General features: G+C 32.0%; 2 protein-coding genes across 2 annotated transcripts; one reads left to right on the plus strand and one right to left on the minus strand.

Moving 5' to 3' along the window:
• Positions 1-428: 428 nt before the first annotated feature.
• On the minus strand, positions 429-4,690 carry LOC117933946 (transcription factor MYB102-like). Its single transcript, XM_034855533.1, has 4 exons — positions 4,639-4,690; positions 4,236-4,449; positions 4,088-4,149; positions 429-745 (listed from the first exon to the last, which is right to left on the minus strand). Exons 1-4 carry the CDS (start codon positions 4,688-4,690, stop codon positions 429-431), a joined length of 645 nt encoding a protein of 214 aa, XP_034711424.1.
• Positions 4,691-9,784: 5,094 nt separating this feature from the next.
• LOC117934011 (S-norcoclaurine synthase 2-like) lies at positions 9,785-10,571 on the plus strand. Its single transcript, XM_034855600.1, has 2 exons — positions 9,785-10,045; positions 10,142-10,571. The coding sequence occupies exons 1-2, from the start codon at positions 9,856-9,858 to the stop codon at positions 10,432-10,434; spliced, it is 483 nt and encodes a 160-aa protein (XP_034711491.1). The 5' UTR covers positions 9,785-9,855; the 3' UTR covers positions 10,435-10,571.
• The last annotated feature ends 11,589 nt before the right edge of the window (positions 10,572-22,160 follow it).

Genomic DNA, 22,160 nt, shown 5'->3' on the forward strand with positions numbered 1-22,160 from the left:
AAGTCATTGGTCTGGTTTTGGTTGCTGTCGGAATGGGTGAAGGAACTGGTAGTAGTGAGGGCTCCTGTAATTGCAGTTGTAAAATCATTGAGTAGGAGTTCTGCATCCTGACTAAGAAATAGAGGTGATAGACGGTGTCAATTTCCTCAGCCATTTAATGATGGATATCCTGCTCAAGCTCATGAAAAAGTGGTTGATGTATCTCCAGTTATTGAATGGATATGGTTTTGAGGCTCCTCTACTGTTCCCATTGGGATTGCTGATGATGGGGAACCCAAGGCAACTGTTGCCGACCTTCAGCCTGTGAACAGGGCTCCTCCTGTGGGGTTCAGCACAGGGTTTGGTTGACAGCTGGGTACCAAACTCAGCTGCGACATCCATCTCTCTGCCTTGCGTGGCGCCGTCGACGACCGCCATCACCTAATCCGCTATGGCCGTAGCCTTGGCCACCGATTGCGACGCCGGGGATCAATGTGGCTAAGCGGCTGCTGGTGTTTGAGGTTGCATCTTCCAGTTTCTTCCTCTTCTCCTCCTTGATTGCTCAGGGCCTGAAGCTCGCCATCAATCTCCTCAACAGTAAGGATGTGGATGAGGCCTTTAGGGCTCATATCAATCTCAAAGCCCTGAGGTTTGGGATGTTGAGGTCCACCACGGGATAGGTGCTCGAGTGCTTTTCTTGGAGGTTTCTTTGATAACAAAGATGAGGAACCGGGTGCGAAGACTATAGGGTATCTTGCAGAACGCCCTAAGGCATATACGGGTTATGCATTAAACATGGGGATAATTGAAAAATCTGATTATGACCGAATCCGCATGGTGCTTCCGGTGCGTGAAGTAGCAATGAGGCTTTGTGGCACCTTTGAGACCCGTTTCCTCTTTCTAGCATGGCATGCATGGCCACCTTTGGTGGGCCACCCCTGAAACCCATGTGCCATACCCTACATTCCCGTGCATTGTTTTCAAAAATTGATTTTCAAATAAAATCCTTTTCAAAGGTTTAAATCCCTCAAGTTTTCTTACTTTATCTTAAATAAATCCTTTTTTTTTTTAATAAATCAATTTTTACCCTTTTCCATTCGCCAAACATCTTTTACTTTTTATTTTTATTTATTATTATTATTATTAGTATTATTATCATTGATATTAGTTTCTCTTTCTTTCTTCTTTCCTTAATTTTAAACATTTTCCTTTTCTTAAAATATATATAAAAATTGGTTGTCATAATTATTTTCGGCAAATATTTTTCTATAAATCCTCATTGTTTTTAATAATTTCATAATTTTCACATTTTTAATAAGCATCTATTCAATCCCGTGATTCCGAATAATGGGGTTATGGAATTAATTCATGCAAAAATAAACGGGTTTTGGTGGGGGCCCCACATACGGGATTTTATGATCGATTGATTGGTTGGTTTGATTATTATTCATATTTGATTTATTCTGCTCTATGACATGCTCGAAATTATTTCTTAATTGTGCACTAACCTCACTTTTTGATAGCTTATTATGGCTCGTCGCCCAGGTGCGTAGCTATTCCCACTTTGGTCTTTCTATATACATGTTTTGATTCTCATATGTGCATGATAGTTTTGGGTATTCAGCGTTTTCCTTATTAGATATCATGATTGCTTCATTTTATTAGTAGAGACCCGACTTTAGGGACTTAGAAGGGTGCTACGGTCTTTTCCGTACCTTCCCGATAAGTAACCTGACCCCCGAACTCGATCCGATTTTTCACAGACCACCTTTTCCAAAATAAGGAGTCACACTTAGGGTTTTTCTTTCTTATTTTGTTTACCCTTTAAAATAAAACAAAAATAAGTGGCGACTCCAAGTCATTTTCAAATAATCAATAAAATCAATTTTTCAAATAAAAATCGAGCTCGCCATCGAGTGGAAACGCATGAGCCCGAAATATGGGGTCCACATATATCAATTTAGAAATATTCTATATAATATTCTTTATAAAAAAATCTATATTATTTAGGAATTTGGGACATTTCCTAACATATACCGTAATTTTCTTTTTGAGAAAATGATGATTTTGTGAGAATTTGTGTTACGAGTTTATCGAAAAAATAATTCTTTTAAAATATATATATATATTTCACATCTAAATTGTTTTTCAAAATATTTATTAAAATAATCTTTTAACTTTATTTCATTATTTTTTTTATTTTTTTTTCAAAAAAGCTTAGTTTGGCATCAAAATCTCTGTGAGGACCGAAACCTTTTTGTCCATATCGAGGAAGTTAAAGGGGAAGTATTCATGAGACGGATGAGTAGGATGTCGGATACAAACGGATGAAAAAGAGTGAAAGAAAAGGTGGGATTGAAAACGATGTTTGATGATTTTATATGGTCTACGTTTGGACTTTCCAACTTTTTGAAGCTTTTATAATTGAAAATTGAAATCGGAATATCAAAGGGTCATTGTTTCCTATTTTTATAGCAAAGATGGGCGCCCTCTCGCATGTTCGTTCCAAAATCCTTTGGTGTCAGTTTATCTCCTCGATCTGACCTGAGAACACAATTCCTATTAAAAATCCCCTCTTGTGGTGGTCCACCAAAGACTTTATATCAAAAGTTCTGTAGCTGTATGTTGACGTCGGTTTATCTCCTCTATCTGACCCTAGTCCATGCTCGTAAAAACATACAAAGTTGCCTCTACAACCCGTGGCGGACCCCATTGTCTCCAATGATTGAATTTCGAACTCAAACTGACATAAAGGCATGTGTCCTCGGAGAGATGGCTTCCGTTTATCTCCTAAAACGGATCATCAACTGAAGGCAACTCTCTTGTATAAATTTCCCTCCCAAAATGAACCACTATGAAGCAAGCCCAGCCTAGCATTGGATAACAATCACATTGTTTCTTCAAGGTCTCAATCTTTTCTTCACAGCTTGCTATTCAATGGGGCTTCGCTGGTTTTTAAGCAGTAGTATGTTTGATGGAAATTTCTCATACCCACATTGCCTTGACCTATTAAATTTAAAAAATAAAAATAAACTTTTTAAAATTTTTTTAAGAACAATAAAATAAATGTACTTTATAAATGATTAAAGTATTATAATTTTTTATAATTTATTTTATTAAAAAGTTATTTTTATTTTTTATAGATATTAAAAATAGAAAAATAAGAATTAAATTAAATTAAATTTTAAAGTTTGTTTTATGTCTTTGGACAAAACAAAACAACACCCAAACTCATTTTAGGTTTTTAAAAAAAAAATCTTAGACTCATTCATAATCCATTTATGAAAATTTCATACGGGCGATGGGGCGGATGGAGCGGGTATCCAAAAAAATCCGTCCTGAACTCATAATGCGCCATACTTCAATTGCAAGATTGGTACAAAGAAGTGAGGTTGTGTCCTTAGCTATCATTAATTTCATTGCCTTGCTCAGAAAACACCAAACTTCTTCGCCCCGGTTTCTCACGACCATCCGACCAGATATGGTATCCATGAATAGTTTAGGTTTTATTTTTTAATATTTCCTTCAAATTGGCTAGTTACAAATCCAAAGTGGGAATTGCTGACACCTTTCTCCTCAGACCTCTTTTTAAGAAAAAAAAAAAGGGCTGCTTGTCTATTTCTTATGACAATTTCATCCATGAATACAATATCGACCATTAAACTAATGGGTCTAACCCTTCAACATAATACAAAAACATGGGTTCATGATCATGGAGCATACATATATTATATATTCTCTACTAGTCTCATAGTCGGAAAGTTCTGCCAATTTCTGGTGACTTGTTCAGTTGGCATGAACTTCTCCTCCACTGAAGCTGAAACCGGTCCAGAAATCAAAGGCTCAAAGTAATCTTCCCCGAATTGGTCTCATTTGGATTGACTTTGGGAATCAAAGAAGCAAACCCGACAATTAAAGACTCAAGCTCATCTCCCTCGACAGAGTGATCGATAATCTCATCACTAAGAAATTCTAGGTAGCCAGGCTTCTGAAGCAAGGGTTGGCGAGTTCTTGTGAGGCTGAAATGGGTGTAGAAATGGAGCTTGCGTTTGGAATATTCTGGTTGAGATGAACGAGCTTTGTGGGTCAGGAATATTCTGATGAGTACTTATCCCAAGCTTCTTCTTCAATTGGTTGTTCCAGCGGCTCGCCCTGGAAGATGATTTTTTGCTATAAATGCCCAGCTCAAACTCAAACTGACCACACTATCATATCATCTCATAATGGAAAAATATGAGTATGAGGATTCTCATTACCTATTCCCATGAAGCCACTGCAGGGTATTGTCTTCCGTCAGACTGTTATTCCACCTCTCCCTGCAACTCTTGCCACTCCTCTCCAGCCCTGCCAGCATTGCGATATTTGGCCAAGATAGATGGGGATTTCTGCTTTTACATTCAATGAGCTTATGGTCTTCTTCTTCAGTCCATCGCGGTCTCTGCTCCTCTGCTCTTGCCATCATGGATTTCCCTGCAAAGATGGAAAAAATCAACTCAATAAATTTTCCATCAAACATACTACTGCTTAAAAACCAGCGAAGCCCCGTTGAATAGCAAGCTGTGAAGAGAAGATTAAGACCTTGAAGAAACAATGTGATTGTTATCCAATGCTTGGCTGAGCTTGCTTCATAGTGGTCAGTTTAAGGAGGGAAATTTATACAAGAGAGTTGCCTTCGGTTGATGATCCGTTTGAGGAGATAAACGGAAGCCATCTCATTGAGGACACATGCCTTTATGTCAGTTTGAGCTCAAAATTCTATCATTGGAGACAATGGGGTCCGCCACGGGTTGTAGAGGCAACTTTGCAGATAGTGGAGATAAACTGACGTCAACACAGCTACAGAACTTTAGAAATAAAGTCTTTGGTGGACCACCACAAGAGGGAATTTTTAATAGGAATTGTGTTCTCGGGTCAGATCGAGGAGATAAACTGACACCAACCGAGATAGTTTAATCACACAGCCTTGCTCTTAGGATTTGGGATTTTTCTCTTAGTAATTTTATATACCAAACTGACACCAACGAGCACAGCGGTTTTATTGGAACAAACACGCCAAACGGCAGTGGGCTGCCCGCAATAAAAATAGGAAACAATGACACTTTGATGCTTCGATTTCAATTTTCAATCAAAAAAAGGTTGATAAACTCGGAAAGTCCAAAAGTAGACCATATAAAATCATCCAAATATCGGTTTCAATCCCACCTTTTCTTTAGCTCTTTTTCTTCCGTTTGTATCCGACATCCGAGTCATCCGTTTGTATCCGACATCCGTCTCATCCAGCTCATGAATACTTCCCCTTTAATTTCCTCAATATGGACAAAAAGTTTTTGACTTTTTATAAGGGGAATTATGTAATTATGCATCACGTGATTTTTTTTTTCTAAAGTTTGAATTTTGACTTTTAAATTAAATATATTTTAGAAAAAATAAACCAAGAAATACCCACTTAAAACTTCCCTCTAACCCTCCTTTCCTCCTTCCAACTACCACAATTTTTTTTTCTTTCCTTTTATTTATATATTTTTATCTTACATCAATAAAGTGTTGTCTTTTATTTTTTAAATATATATATATATATATTGACATGTCACAATCCATCATGTCATATGATTTTTCTTTTTTCAATTTTTTTCTTTCTTTACAATATCTCCACTTTTTTACGTTTTGGTTTCATAAAATATTTTTTAATTTCAATTTTTTTCATGATTTCATCTTTTTATATTTATTTATTTTAATTATTTATGAATCCACTCTAATGACATGATGATTATTTTTTACTTCAAACTCTAGAGTTCCAAATTCAAATGACTCAAACAATTATTTTGTATCAAGAAGTTATGCATTATCAAATTTTTATTCAAAATAAGTAAAAACATATTATAATCCTCAAAACTCAACTTTAAAAACAAAAAATTTAAGAAGTAATTACTTATGTTTCCTCAACTAATTACTTTGGAGAAGTAATATGACAATATTTTCTTTGAAAAAAAGTGATATGAAAGACAATAAATTTTACCCTCCTTTTTGGTGGGCATAGAAAGAAAGTATGAAAGTAAATTTTTTTCGGTTCCCTCATGAAAAGAATGGATGGAAAGGAAAAAAAAAAGGAAAATTGAAAATTTTTATTTGATTTATCATAAAAAATACAAATATACATATGTATATATAATAAAAATTATTTTGAAATTCATACATTTTCAAATTCTTCATTCTTTGTATAGAAGGAAAAAGATGAAAAACAAATTTTAAAAGTATGTAAGAAAAATACTTTGAGTTTAAATTTATTTCCTTTCCTCCTAATACATTTCTTTCCTTCCATTTTTCTTTCTATTTTTGTTTTTTAATTTTCCCTTAAACTTTACAAGATTTAAAAGTAGTCTTATAATTCTATTTATATTACATGTACTAAAGAAAAGAAACAAATAATAATAAGAGATCCAAAATCTTTTGTTTAGTTTATCATTAGAAATATGATAAAAAAAAAAAATCAAATATAATAAAAATTATTTAAAATTTTATATATTTTCAAATTCTTCATTATTTATGGTTATGTTTGGTTCCCAGAAATTTTGAGAAAAAATGCAAGAGAAAGAAAATATAAAAAAAAAGTAGAAAAAATGAAGGAAAAAAATATATTAAAAGTCAATAAATTATTTGTATTTACTACTTCAAATTCATTTTATTTATTTTAATTCAATGATATAAATATTAAACAATTTAAAAATATGTAATTTTTTAATTAATTTTAATTATATTTGATTTTCTTTGAAATTTTTTATAGAACAACCAAACATAAAAAAATTATTTTCCTTTATATTTTTTTTCTTTACTTAGTATTTCCAAGAACCAAACATAACCTATACATAATAATAATATATAATAATAATAAACAAATTTGAAAAAACTTTAAATTCTTCTTTTTCTTTTATATTTATAAAATAACGTTTTAAAACAAATGAAAAAATCATTTAAATTTAATTCTCATTTCTCCTCTCTTTACCTTTTTCCTTGTTATTTATTTCCACAATCCTCCATGATCCAAACTCAAACTTAAACTTTGCCTCAAATTTGTAGTCTCTTTAAGCAATACTGACTTGTTATTTGTTCTAAATGGGCTTGGGCTCCACAAGTTGAATCATGTTTTGTTGTTTTTGTTTTTTCTTAGTCAAAATAAACCAGTTTTTATATGATCAATCACTGTTGTCTTAATAATTTATGGGATTAAAAAAAACGCCAAAAAGTCACACACCAACTATATAATTAAGCCAAAATGGGCCATTATGTAGAAATACTGTGCTGGTTTGGTCCCAAATTCTTAGGCTGAACCCAACCCGAAAATATAAGTGGGCTACAATGTTGGGCTTGATCTGGCTTAGGTTCATGGCTGGTAAACTAAACCCAGTCCATGTCGGTTGGGCTTGGAATTGTCACTGCTGCTTTGCAATATTCGAAGATGAGAAATGTTTAATGGTTAAATCAATGGAATATGGAATGTGAAAAAAAAAAAGATTCATTTCATTTACGATCCATTTCCATATTTGGGTTACTCTATTAGAAGTATATAAGAAAAGAAAAGTTATTTTGAATGCCAAAAAAAAGTTTTAAGATAAAGATGAATTCGTAAAATATTTCACTTTAGTTTTTCTTTACTTTTTAATACTTAATAGAAGTAAAATATTAAAATAAATAAATGACTTAATGTTTATCGTTATTAAACACTATTTAGTTTTTAAGTTCTATTTAGAATTAAGTTAAAAAAAACAAATATTACTTAGGTATTTGATAAAATTGAATACTTATTACTTAATAATTCAAGTTTACTTTAATTTAAATTATTCTTAAATTATTAATTTAAACCTTATTGCTCAAATTTTTTTACTTCAAGTATTAAAGTTGTTTGATAAAATTTATTTTAAATCATTATATTGATATATTTATTCTCATTAATTGTAATTAATATTTATTATTAAAAATATTAACTAATATTATTTTCATGAAAAATGGGTTAAGGATCAGGAGTCATGGTTATTAAATATATTCTCATTAGTTGTGGGTAAATAAGACAAAAAATAAAAAATAAAAATAAAAAGATGAAGAGTAAGTTAACTATTTTGACTTAATACCTAAAGTCATTTTTAACTTTTAGTTGTAATATTAAGTTTTTTTTTAACCAAATATATTTAATTTACTTAATAATTTATATTAACTTATTAAGCCACTTTAAGTTATTAAGTTAATTTAGCAAAGACCCTCTTAATTTGGAAACAAGTGACTTTTTAGAATAATTTAAGGTATTTTTAATTATTTTTTTTATAGTTTTCTAGGAAATACAATTAGAAATATAAAGAGTATGCAAAAATACTTTTTGCTTTGCATATAAGAATATCAGTACCTCCTTGGAGAGTAGGTTGAAAAAATTGTTTCTGATGTTTGACTTCTTCAAAGGAGTTATAGTCTTCAAAATAACTAAAAACTATTTTTAAAAAAATTATATGCAATAATTGATTTTGAAAAACTATTCAAGGAAAGATTCCCAAACAACACCATAATTCTATTCTCATCATACAGACCATTCTTTATCTTGAATATCTCTCCACCACTCATCCACCCCTTGAAAGCTACATTCCTTGGCCCTTTTGTTGGTCCACCTTCCACAAAGATACAGAGATTATTTAAAGAAAAAGAAAGTCAGTTGATAAGTTATTGGTTTGGCTTCATAATTGGAAAAAAAAAAAACCCAATGTGAGATAATGAGATAAGAAAAGAGAAATGATTTAGGGTTTATTTGAAATATAATAATATATTTAGTTCTAGGAATATAGAAAGAAAAAAATATCAAGAAAAATAATTTTTTTATATTAATTTTATTATAAAAATACAAAAATTTAAATATAATTAAAATTTATATATTTAAAATTGGCTTGGCTCTTCATAATTGAAAAAAAAAAAAAAAAAACCAATGTGAGATAATGAGATAAGAAAAGAAAAATGATTTATAGTTTATTTGAAATATAATAATATATTTAGTTTCAAGAATATAGAAAGAAAAAACTATTAAGAAAAATAATTTTTTTATATTTAATTTTATTATAAAATACAAAAATTTTAAATATAATTAAAATTAATTAAAATTTATATATTTAAAATATATAATCTTTATATAACAGAAAAAATAACTAAATTTAATTAGAAGAAATATATAAAAATAATTTATTTACTTTAAATATATTTTTTATTTTTCTTCACATTTCCTTTCTATTTTTTTCCCTCATTTTTCCCATAACCAAATACAGCATAAAAGTATGGGTTTTGAAAAAATAGAGAGACTTAAACTTATATTATAATTATTCTTTTTTTTAATAATAATTTTTTAAAATGTAGTTTTAAGACAAATTCAATTATGCAATTGAGAGCAATAACTATTTTTATTCTCCTACATCTTCTATTGCTAGGAAAACTACCACTTGCAAGCCCCTAGTAGTTTTATTAATAAATTAAGAAACCTAAAACAACTTAATTAATTATTATATAGAAAAATATATATATTAAAAAAAAAAAAATCATGCATGTATTCTTGGCTTTGCAACAGCATATTCCATTAGCTTCACATCATTCAAGTCCTTTTTTTTTTCTTTTTTAATTCCAAATTTTCCAATATTGACAAGGCCCATTAACTTTGGAATATTGGCAGGCCAGTCTTTCCTCAGATCCTTGGGAAAGAAACCTTGTCCTCATTCACAATGCCCTTGTTATTATCTATCTAACAGTCAATGAAGAGGGGCTAGGGTTCTTCACTTTATAAACAACACAACCACCAAAGCCTAAAACACCATCTTCATAGGTCTGTAACCACAGAGAAGTGAGGTGAAGAAGAAGATGTTTGGCCAAGTTTCATATGATGTGGAGGTCGACGTGCCGGCCGGCGATGCCTGGGAGCTCTATAGCACCCTTCAACTGGCCAAGGTTGTCCAAGAAGGCCTCTCTCCTATGCTTGAGAAAGTTGAGCTGGTTGAAGGTGATGGAGGAGTTGGCACTGTTCTTGAACTCACGCTCGCCCCACCACCTGGTACTATTTTTATTTTTTATTATTTTTAGCCTAATTTTTCTTCTAGAGTTGATACTTTCTATTCAAGTGATAGATTGTTTTATTTTGATGAATAAGGGGCACAAGAACCTATGATTTACAAGGAGAAATTCACAAAGATTGATAACGAGAAGCGCATCAAAGAGACTGAGGTAGTTGAAGGAGGATTTCTGGACTTGGGATTTACTTTGTATCGAGTTTGCTTCGAGATTGTGGAAAAAGAGAAGGATTCATGTGTCATCAAATTAAAGATCGAGTACGACGTGAAGGAAGAAGCAGCTTCCAATGCTTCGATGGTCACTAGCACACCACTGGAAGGCATTGCTTCGGTCACCACAAGTTATCTTCTGAAAATGAAAAATGCAAATTAAATTTTCAAGTTTGTGAACCTTTAAGAGCTAGTAGTTATTGCTCATCAATAAACGAGATAAAGAACTAGTAGTTCTTCTTTAGCAAGAGATGTATAACTCTTTTATTTCTTTATCTAATAGTGCAAATATTTCCATAATGTTTGGTTCACCAAAAATACTAAGGAAAAAAAAATTTGAAGAAAAATAATTATATATATATATATATATATATATATATATATATATATATAATTGTTTGTGAAAAAAATTAAAGAAAATCAAATATAATTAAAACTGATTAAAAAATTACATATTTTTAAATTATTTTATTTTTATATCGATGAGTTAAAATAAGTAAAATGTGTTTCAAGTAACAAATAAAAATAATTTATCGATTTTAATTTTTTTACTTTTTCTTTCCTTTTACTTTTCTTTATATTTTCTTTCATTTACATTTTCCCTCAAATTTTTCAGAAACCAAACATAGCCTAAATCTATTTCTTATTTTTCATTTTTTCTACTTTTTCTCTACATTTTTTTTATGTTGCATTTTCCTTCAAACTTCTCGAGATTCAAACATAGTTTAAAGGAAAATTGTGAAGTTTCTTATGTTACATAAAAAAAAAATGGCGGTTTCAATTTAATATGCATCAAATTTAGTAACACACGTGTGGTTACCTTAAACTTGTGTTTCACTTTTTAAAAGAAAACACTATCGAAAAATATTGGAAAGGAAGAAGTCCAAGAATTAAAAGCATACTTTATGAGTTTTGTGATAGTATATTTTATTAATTAATCACATAATTTATCAGTCTCCTTGACTTTTTCTCCAAAATTTTATCATGTGTCCACCGTGCATGACTAGGGTATCTATATATAGTCATAAAATCGATGTCTCTTTCTTCCCAATATTCTATACATTTGTGACAAACATGACTCACTTATATTAATATTTGCAGGCCAACTGGCATGGAGACCTTGCCCGTGACCCTTTTTTAGGTATCATCAACCAAAATGAAATTTGATTCCCAAAAATATGAGGGAATGTGATAGAAAGAAAATAAAAAGGAATTCGGTTATGTTTGGTTTTTGGAAAATTTAAGGAAAAATATGAGAGAAATAAAATAGAGAGGAAAAATATAAGGAAAATAAAAATTAATGTTAACTTTAATAAATTATTTTTTATACATTTCTTTAAACTTATTTTACTTATTTCTCTCTATTATATAAAAATTAAATAATTTAAAAATATATAAATTTTTGAAAAATTTTAATTTTATATATATATTTTGTGAAATCAAATATGAAAAAATCATTTTTCTTAATATTTTTTTTTCTTGGTACTTTCAATGAACCAAACATAGCAAAAAAGCGTAAGAAAAGAAAAAGTAGAGAAAAATAAAAAATTGATTTAAATTTAATAAATTATTTTTATATATTTTTTCAAACTTGTTTTACTTTTCTCTATTATATAAATATTAAACAATTTTTGAAATGTATAAATATTTAATTAATTTTAATTATATTTAATTCTTTCACGTTTTATAGTAAAACTAAACATGAAAAAACTATTTTTCTTAACAATTTTTTTTTTCTTCGATACTTTCCAAGGTATCAATATACCCATCATGCATAGACGAGCAAGCCAAGCCACGGAAACTCTTAACACTCTTCAATTGTCTAAATTTGAAGTGAAAGAAGAAAATGTTTAGATAGAATTTTTCATGTGATGTAGAGATACATGCATAGATGAACAAGCCACGGAAAGTCTATAACACTCTTCAATTGTCTAAATCCATTGAAGAAGACATCTCAAATTTTATTAAAAAAAATTAAGATCATCGAAAGGGGTTGAAGGGTTGGAACTATTCTTGAACTTTCTTAGTGAGAAAATTGAGGTCATTGAAAATGATTGAAGAGTTGGAATTATTCTTGAACTTATAAGTCCCCGGGACAAGATGGTTTTAGATTCTAATTTTTTTGCCTACTTCTTTATTTGTAGCGTTATTAAATTAAATTTGAATTAAGTTCTAAATTATGGTTCAATTAAATATTTTTTTCAATAAGAACACAATTTGATTTCAAAAATAAATAAAAATTCAAAATTGATTTTTTAATGACGGCTTAAAAATGGGTACCTTAAAATTATCTTTTATGGTAAAAAATAATGGAAAAAACTACGATTTATGATTTAAAAAAAAAAAACTCTAAAAATTACATAAATAACCAAAAAAAAAATATTGATGAATTTTCTCCTTTGTCTCACTTAACATTTGACATATTTTACACTTTACCGTCTCATATTCAAAACCCAATATTTTACCTCATAAACTTATTAAATACTAACACTTTCCAAATTATAAAGCCTTCATAAAATTACAAAAGAGATTTATCTTTTTCATACTTTGGTTTTGACACTAGTATAAAATTAGGTAAAATCAACTTTAAATTAACAGTCTCAAAGTGAAATTTCTCAAATGTTTTTAAAAATAGTAATTATCGGTTTTGACTTTTTATTTAGAGAGATGTTCTTGATTTTGCATGTAGGTGCAAAGTGTGGTGATTTCGAACTTATAATAAATATTTTTCTTCACATTTTAGTCATTTTTATTTACATTTTAATATTGTTTTTTTATTTAACAAACCATTTATTGACTTTTTATTAAATTTCATAGGTAAAGTTTTACATTATAATAAATTTGGGAATCAAAATGCTAAGTTTTTTAACATGCAAAAGCAAAGTGTAAAACATGCTAAAGATTAAGAGGTAAACTATATTTAACCCTTAATTTTATAATTTAATAAGTCATTTAACTTGAGTCACCTACCTCAACTAGGTCAAATTTTAATATTTTCAACATTTTTATTAACCTAATTAATTTAAGCAAGTGATAATAAGCAATTTTACAATTTTTTAAATATAATATTCATTTAAATTATAGATTGTTTTATTTTGACTGAATTAGAAAGATGGAAGCCTCAACTCTAGACTTTAAATTTTATAAATATCGAACTTTTTTTTTAGATAATAGATAAAGGCAAAGTTTCATACATCACCAAAACGAAATTTTCAATTTTTTGATTATGAGATAAATGGGATTTGCTATGTTTACTATTTTAAAAAATAAAAATCATAAATATTTTTTCAATCATGTTTTTTAATGTTTATAAATATTAAAGATGTTTGCTAGTTCTAATATCATTCCTCACTTTTGAAAGCAAAAGGCAAAAACATATTTGATGATTACACAAGGAAAAAGGAAAATCCAAAATTAATTTTTTTTATGATTTTTGAATAAATTTTTTAGTGATTTTCAATAATTTTACAATGTCTATGTAGAAAACACAATGTTAATTAGGAGGTAAAGAAGAGTTAAATTTGGTGAGAAAACTAAGATATAAGGAAAAACATTCGGGTGTTAGGATTTGTTTAGGAAGTGTTTTTAAAAATAATTTTGAAAAATAGTTTTTAAAAGTTGTTCTCTAATATTTTATAAAACAAAAAAAAGGAATTTGAAATATTTGTTAATTGTTTCCTATATTTTTAAAATAATTTTTATTTATAGTAATTTATTTTTAATTACTCTTTATATTGTATAATTATTTTTTAAAACAATCCTTCAAAAATAATTGAAAGCAATTAAAAATTATTCTTTGAAAATACCTATTATTCTCATTTTAAAATTTGTTTAAAAAATTGTGATATTAAAATAAATTTTGACACTTTTATTTTTTATAGTTTTTATCATCAAATTTAAAAAATAAAAATTAAAATGGTTTTTAAAATTATTATTCTTAAAATTTTAATTTTTGAAAAAAACTTCAAAAAAAGAATAAAAATGCAGCCAAACATATCATTTCTAAAGTTCTAATAAAATAATCATACATATATATGCATCCATATGGACTTTTCCTTTGAATAATTTAACATTTGTTCATTTTTAAAATATTTATCATTATGTTGTCATCTTTCCTAGTATTCATAAATAAATGTCCTTTTGCATGAGACCATATTTTCACGACATTGGCAAAACGACAAGTTTACGTGAAATCCAAAAGTATGATAATTTTAAAATTATTTTTGATAGGAACAAAAAATTCCTCCAAACAAATTCATCAATTACTTGGTTTCAAATAATTAAGGTTATGTTTTATTCTAAAAATATGCGAGGGAAAAAAATAAAAAAATAAATCAAGGAAAGAAAAATGATTTAAAGTTAATAAATTATTTTTATATATTTTTTCAAACTTATTTTATTTTTATATAACATCAAATAAATTGAAAATATATAACTTTTTAATTAATTTAATTTTTTTTCATTTTTATTTTGTGGAAAATCGAGTTGAAAAAATAAAAACATAAATTTGTTGTTTGCAAAATTTTCTAAAGAACACGAAAAAAAATAAAAATTAATTTTACAAAAAAAAAAAAATTGTGGAACCCACTTGTAAACCCCTATTTGGACTAGGAGGAGCTGGTTTTTTTTTGCTTTCATTTGAAGGAGCAGGGAACGGCCTCCACAAGTGTTCAGAGCTGCATGGGACGTGTGGCAAAGGCATGACCACCTTGCCATGGTGGTAGTTGAGGGAAAGACTTTTTCGTTGAACGAGGAACAGTAGAGTAGCTGGGAGAGGGTGAAAACAGAGAGTAAAAAAAAAAAACAGAGCAAAAGGAGGTAGAGTGGGGTTAGAGAAAAAGCTAAAGTTAGGGGTCACTCGGATTATGGTAGAAGATACTTAGGTGGCCGAAACTCATGGATTGAAGCAGGATTTCGGATGAAGAGTGAGCTATTTGGGAGAGCAATAAGGATGAAAGTTTACTATTTTTGGAGGATCGAAGGAAAACCCTCAGGTATGGATTCTTTGCAAGTTTTTTATTCATTTTTTTTTCTCATTTTCACTGTTTTTCATCATTTTGCCTTGCTACTTGAGCATCATTTTTGTGGATTAGGTTTTATTGAAGTTGAGTTTGTTTCATACTTGCTCTGTTTTGTTCCTTTTTTGGTTTCTTTGATTTCCTCTATAAATGACTAATATATGGATTGTTTTCTTTGAGCTTAATATTTGATTAATCATGCGAATGCTCACCGTTCGTTCCACCTGCTTAGATCCATTGAGCATAGCATGAAATGGAGTATAGTTTAATGAATTGATTGTTTAGAGCATGCTCTGTTTCTCAGGACCTATCCTTGTTTTGAAAAAACTCCTACCATTATTTTGAAAGCTATCTAGAAGTTCAAATAGCTTTTGGAAATTTGTTGGATATTCCTTGTACTCGAAGACCTCTCTCGTTTCAGTCCATCTCTTTTGATTGTTTCCGGAAATGCAACCTCAATTCATATACCCAAAACCGCTAGCTGTTTTTCGACACTGACAAATGGGTACAACCTGTTAAACAAAGAAAAGATAACAGAGAGACAACACTAAGAAACAAAGAAGAATACTGGAAGATATGAACGGAATGAGATGATTTTATTGAGCTGGACTGATATGCTTTATATAGGCAAACCAGTTACGTAAAAATAGAAACTAATAGTTGCTTCCATTATTCTAGCCACAGAATACTAACAACTTCCTATAATTAGCAAAGCAATAATTGAAACTAACGAACTGCAAGAGAATAGGACAACTTTGCTGACTTGATCAGCTTTATTTTTGCACGTTTTTGGTGTTGTAATTTTAACATCCCCTCTCAACACCAGCATCTTCTCTGTTAATCATCCCAAGCTGTCGACAGAAATCTTCAGACTTATTGCTGCTCAAGCTTTTGTAAACAAATCTGCAATTTGATCCTTCGTGTTAACATGCTTGAGCTCAATTTCTTCTTGTAAGACCTTCTCCCTGATAAAGTGATAGTGCACTTCTACGTGCTTGGTCCTTGCATGGAAGACTGGATTTTCAGCCAAACGTATGGCTGATTGGTTGTCACAGTATAGTGTGACTGCTGCTTTTGTTGGCTGACGCAAATCTTTTAGCAACCGTATGAGCCAAGTACTCTCCTGTGCTGCCATTGCTGTGGCTCGATATTCTGCTTCCGTTGTTGATAAAGACACCGTTGGTTGTCTCTTGCTGCACCAAGTAACTGCTCCCCATCCAAGCATAAAAACATAGCCAGTAGTTGAACGTCGAGTGTCATGATCACCTGCATAATCAGCATCACAGAATCCAACAAGTCTGCAATCTCCATTTTTCTTGTACAGAATGCCTTCATTGAGTGTCCCCTTCACATATCTTAACACTCGACGAACTGCTTCCAAATGTGACTTCTTTGGATTTTGCATGTATCGACTTAATACACCAACTGCGTGAGAAATATCTGGTCTGCTTAAAGTTAAGTAGATTAAGCTACCTACTAATTGCCGATACATTGTTGCATCTTCTAGGTCCTTTCCTTCGAGAGCACAAACCTTTGCATTTAGTTCCATCGGAGTTGAAACTGGTTTACAATTAGACATTCCAAACTTTGTCAAGAGCTCCCTGCAATATTTCTTCTGATGAAGGACCAGCCCTTCATGAGTATAATCAACCTCTAGGCCAAGAAAATGCTTGAGCTGGCCGAGTTCTTTCATTTGGAACCGTATGGACAAATTCTCTTTTGTTAAGAGAATTTCTTCTTCATAATCTCCTGTTACAATTAAATCATCCACATACACTAACACAATAGCTATTTTTGTGTTCACAAACTTGACAAACACACTACAATCTGCAGATGTTACCAAATAGCCGCTATATGTTAGGAATTCAGCAATTTTTCCATACCAGGCTCTTGGAGCTTGTTTAAGGCCATATAGCGCCTTTCGTAGCTTGCAAACATATTCTGGATGATCTTGATTCTCGAATCCCATTGGTTGAGACATGTAAATTTCCCGATCCAGTTCTCCATGTAGGAAGGCATTCTTTACATCCATTTGCCACAAGTTCCAACTTTTGTTTGCTGCAAGTGCAAGTAGAACCCTCACCGTTGTAATCTTTGCAACTGGACTGAAGGTTTCGTCGTAGTCTAGGCCATACTGCTGAGAAAACCCCCGAGCAACCAGGCGTGCCTTGTATCTTTCAATTAATCCATCTGTGCGACGTTTAATTTTATAAACCCATTTGCATGAAATAGGCTTCACACCTGTCGGCTTTGGTACAAGCACCCATGTCTGATTTTGTTCCAATGCAGCAAATTCCTCTTCCATGGCTTTATTCCACTCCACATGAATTTGTGCATCTTCAAATGTCTCAGGTTCTGCTGCAATTTCTTCTTTTGTTATTGCAGCATTAGCATATTTAGGATTTGGCCTTCTAGTTCTTGTTGACCGTCGAGGTTCAGTTGATCTGCTATGCTCTCCTTCTTCTTCACTTGGACGATCATACACGCCTGTTTGCCAAGGATGTCTGCTGCTCTCTTCTTCTTCTTCACTTGTTTGGCCTTTGTCCTCAACTGAAACTTCTCCCTCACCTGATTCCAGTTGAAAATGGATAGGGTGCAAGGAGTCTGAAACTGGTTTTGTTTCTTTTTCGGCTGGCCACCATGAAGATGCTTCATCAAACACCACATTTCGTGATGTATAACACTTCCCAGTCATAGCATCACAACATTTCCAGCCTTTTCTTTGACTGTCATAACCCACAAAAATACACTTCACAGCTTTCTTATCAATTTTGCTACGTAAATGATCAGAAATAAACACATAGCACACACACCCAAAAACACGAAAATAGCTGACCACAGGTTTCATGTTCCATAATTTTTCAAAGGGTGAAAGAAAGCATAACCGTTGTTGTGGAAGCCTGTTGATCACATACGCAGCAGTCTTCATGGCCTCTGCCCAGAAACGTCTAGGGACATTTTTTGCATGGAGCATGCATCGACAAATTTCTGTGAGGTGTCTGTTCTTCCTTTCTGCGATGCCATTCTGTTGTGGGGTATTGGCACATGTGAATTGATGACTTATTCGATGACTCTGTAAGAACTTGAAGAATTCATCTGACGTATATTCTCCCCCATTATCCGTGCGTAGAGACTGAATATGTCCACCAGTTTCGGCTTCTGCTGCACTCTTGAATTCTTTGAATTTTGAGAATGTTTCAGATTTCTCCTTCTGAAAATATATCCATACATACCGTGAAAAGTCATCAATAAAGGTCACCATGTACCTCATTCCACTGAGGGATGCTTGTTTTACCGGGCCAAACACATCAGAATGAACCAATTCTAATGGTTTCTTTGCTTTGAATTTTGACTCTTCATACGGCAATTGGTGTGCCTTTCCATATTGACATCCTTCACATACCACATCTGTTTTTACTTCAAGTTGAGGAAGACCTTCCACCATTGATTTCTTCATCATCACAGCCAGCTTTGAATAGCTGACATGACTCAACCGTGAGTGCCATAAATCTGGTGTTTCATTCTTCCTGGTCTTATCTATGTATGCAGTTTCTGCTGACATTACATAGACTGATTCTCGCCTCTGACCCTTCATTAGTGGCTCCTCTGTAACCTCAAGATTGTGATAAACTCTCACATCTTGTGGACCAAATAAAACATAATGCCCAGCCGATGTTAACTGTGACACCGAGAGAAGATTTTTCTTCATACCTGGAACATGGTAAACCTTCTGCAGTGCAACTTCATTGTCACTGTGATGGTTAGAAACCATTGTATTACCAACATGAGCTATTGGTAACTTTGAATTGTTGGCTGTTATTACCACACGATTTCCCTTGTATTCTGTCAAATTTTGCAGCTTCTCCTTATCTCCAGTCATGTGACTTGAACAGCCGGAGTCTACAATCCAATCACTTTCATAATCAATTTGATCAGACATATTTGTTGTGAAGGCTTGTTCATCATCTTCTCCTGCTATAGATATTGTCTGAATATCCCATTCGGCTTCAATTCTGGTGTTAACAACATCACACAGAATCGTTGTTGCAGTAAGAGCCAGTTCATTGTCTTCTTCCTCTGTGACAAGTAGTGCCTCTGCATCCCATTCATCTTCAACTTTAGAGGTAGCAACATTACTCTCCATGTATTTTTTCTGCAAATTACAGACTCTGGCCATATGACCTCTCTTCCCGCAATTGTAACATTTACCTTCAAATTTCTTGTTGTTGCTTTGATTTTTCCAGCCTCCCATTGAATGGTTGCCTTCTGCACTTTGATTTTTCCAGCCTTCTGCACCTTGATGACTTTTGATCTTGTCACTGTACTTTTTCACTCCACCATTTCCATACTGCTTAAAGTTCCTGCTGCCTTTGCTGACGTAGAGTGCTTCCTCTTCACCCTTGGTTGAAGCTCCTCCCATTTGCTTAGCTAAGGCTTCTTGTCCAGCAAGCAAATTCTCAAACTCAACAAGTGATGGTTGGTTTTGCCATCCTTGTACTGCAGCAACAAAGCTTCTGAATTCTGGACGTAAACCATGAATAATTATTCTTTTCATCCTGGTTTCACCAATTGGAGCTTCTGTATCCAATTCAGAAATCTCTCTGCATAAAGTCTTCACTTTATGAAAGAACTGGGCAACAGGAAGCTCACGTTGAGCTACTGACAGCAGTTCACTCTCCAGTAGTTGGAGTTTTGTGTCATTCTTCTTGGAAAATAGCTTGGCAAATGTATTCCAAGCTTCATGAGGAATTTTGGCATCTCGAATATGTTCCAGCACATCTTCTTCTATTGTAGTTTTCAAAGCAAACATTGCTTTGCCTGCCTTTATCTTCCATTTGCGTAGAGTACCGCTTGCATCTTCAGCCTCTGGTTGTGTAATTTCACAACCACTCACAACTTCCCACAAATCTTGGCCCTGCATGTAAGACATCATGCATGTTGACCAAGTTTTGTAGTTCTGATTGTTGAGCTTCTTAATCCCTCCAATGACTTGAAGATCACCCATCTCACTCTCTCTTTTCCTCACGTGTTTAACTCTCAATACTCTCTTTTCCTTACGTGTTTAGCTCTCAAAAAACAGAAACAAAGATCTCTCTTAAACAAGGCTCTGATACCAATTGTTAAACAAAGAAAAGATAACAGAGAGACAACACTAAGAAACAGAGAAGAATACTGGAAGATATGAACGGAATGAGATGATTTTATTGAGCTGGACTGATATGCTTTATATAGGCAAACCAGTTACGTAAAAATAGAAACTAACAGTTGCTTCCATTATTCTAGCCACAGAATACTAACAACTTCCTATAATTAGCAAAGCAATAATTGAAACTAACGAACTGCAAGAGAATAGGACAACTTTGCTGACTTGATCAGCTTTATTTTTGCACGTTTTTGGTGTTGTAATTTTAACACAACCTTCAAGTGGTTTTGTGAGCTTCTCGTCCTGAAGAAGACTGACTCACCAGCGTTGTTGCCGACTTTGACAACAGTCCACCTTGACACCATGTTGGAGAAGTAAAAGTGGAGTCTTGTGAGATCATACAGGGAGAAGGATTTCAATGTCAACCTGAAGTAGTGTGTGGTGATCTTCCTCATTTCCTTTTGTTGGAGAATTATTAATGATGAGAGGCTTCTATTCAACGCCGGAAAAATGGCCTCGTCAAGCTTGAAGTTCAAGTAACTTGATGTCTTCGCCTCCTGGATTAATCCAACTTAGATCTATAAAAGTTTGTCGTTAACCTCATCTCGCTCCCTCACCCACACTTCTTCATGGTCGGGTTTGCGCCACTCACATCCTGTGGGTCACAGCAATACCGCGCCCTTACCTTCCCGGAGCTCACTCGACAGACGGGGGACGCAAAAAACATAATGTGTGCTGCTTGATGTAAATAGACATTAAGCTGATACAATTCATGGAGAACCCAAGCTCTCATTCAAAGTGGAGATTCATTACTTCACTTTCAAGAGTTGATAACTCACTAATGACATAAAGCACAATGCAAGCAAATGGTGAATGACTAATCAATAGTGGCATGGAATTTTTCACGAGTGGCAAAACCAATAGTCATGAGCTTTGAGCAAGGGCACTTCAAATTTTCAGAATAAATGATACCCTTTCAGTTGTGGCAGATGCGAACTGTTGACATTGGGAAGATGATTAAAATTAGAACAACCCTCATGGTACAGAAACTAAAACAAGTAGACTCAGCACAATGTCAGAAGAACCCTTGTTATGAAATGTTGATAATGTCTTGGCCCAAATCAACCATTGAATCCTAGATATCCAACAACATCTTGACCTTATAAGGCATCATGAACCCCAATTGGAAGAATTTTGACATGTTCTCCTATCACATGCATAAAAGCTCTCTGTGCATGGGCACCTTTGGTGGGCCATCCTTGACGTACACGTGCCCTTATCCGCCCTTATCCTTTTTGATTCTTTATCCTCACACGTCAAAATTTGATTTTCACGAATCATCTTTTAAATAATTTTCAAATAATTTCTGAAACTCCAATTTTTAAAACTCTAATTTTTCAAGTTTAATTTTCAAAATTCCAATTTTTAAAATTTAATTTTCAAAACTCTAATTTCCAAATAATTTTCAAATAATTTTCAAAACTCCAATTTTCAAATAATTTTCAAAATTTAATTTTCATAACTCCAATTTTCAAATTTAATTTTCAAAACTTCAATTTTCAAAACTTGAGATTTTCAAATAATTTTAATTTCAGTCCGGTTTTCAAATAATTTCAAGTCCTTTCTTTTCTTCTTCCTTCCTTAGGATTTAGAGTAACAAAAAATCTCGTTTTTAATAAACTTACTACATTTCCTTTCAATTAAGCACTTTCACAAATTTTCTTTGAT

This window comes from Vitis riparia, chromosome 16 (assembly GCF_004353265.1).
Source record: "Vitis riparia cultivar Riparia Gloire de Montpellier isolate 1030 chromosome 16, EGFV_Vit.rip_1.0, whole genome shotgun sequence".
In the NCBI taxonomy this organism is placed as follows: domain Eukaryota; kingdom Viridiplantae; phylum Streptophyta; class Magnoliopsida; order Vitales; family Vitaceae; genus Vitis; species Vitis riparia.

Coding starts and splice junctions, on each gene's coding strand:
- LOC117933946 (XM_034855533.1), bottom strand. CDS start 4,690: ATGGCTTCCGTTTATCTCCTCAAACGGATCATCAACCGAAGGCAACTC. Junction 4,150..4,235: donor CAGTGGCTTCATGGGAATAG/GTAATGAGAATC, acceptor GGGCATTTATAG/CAAAAAATCATCTTCCAGGG. Junction 746..4,087: donor GAAGAAGAAGCTTGGGATAA/GTACTCATCAGA, acceptor TATATGCCTTAG/GGCGTTCTGCAAGATACCCT.
- LOC117934011 (XM_034855600.1), top strand. CDS start 9,856: ATGTTTGGCCAAGTTTCATATGATGTGGAGGTCGACGTGCCGGCCGGC. Junction 10,046..10,141: donor CACGCTCGCCCCACCACCTG/GTACTATTTTTA, acceptor TTGATGAATAAG/GGGCACAAGAACCTATGATT.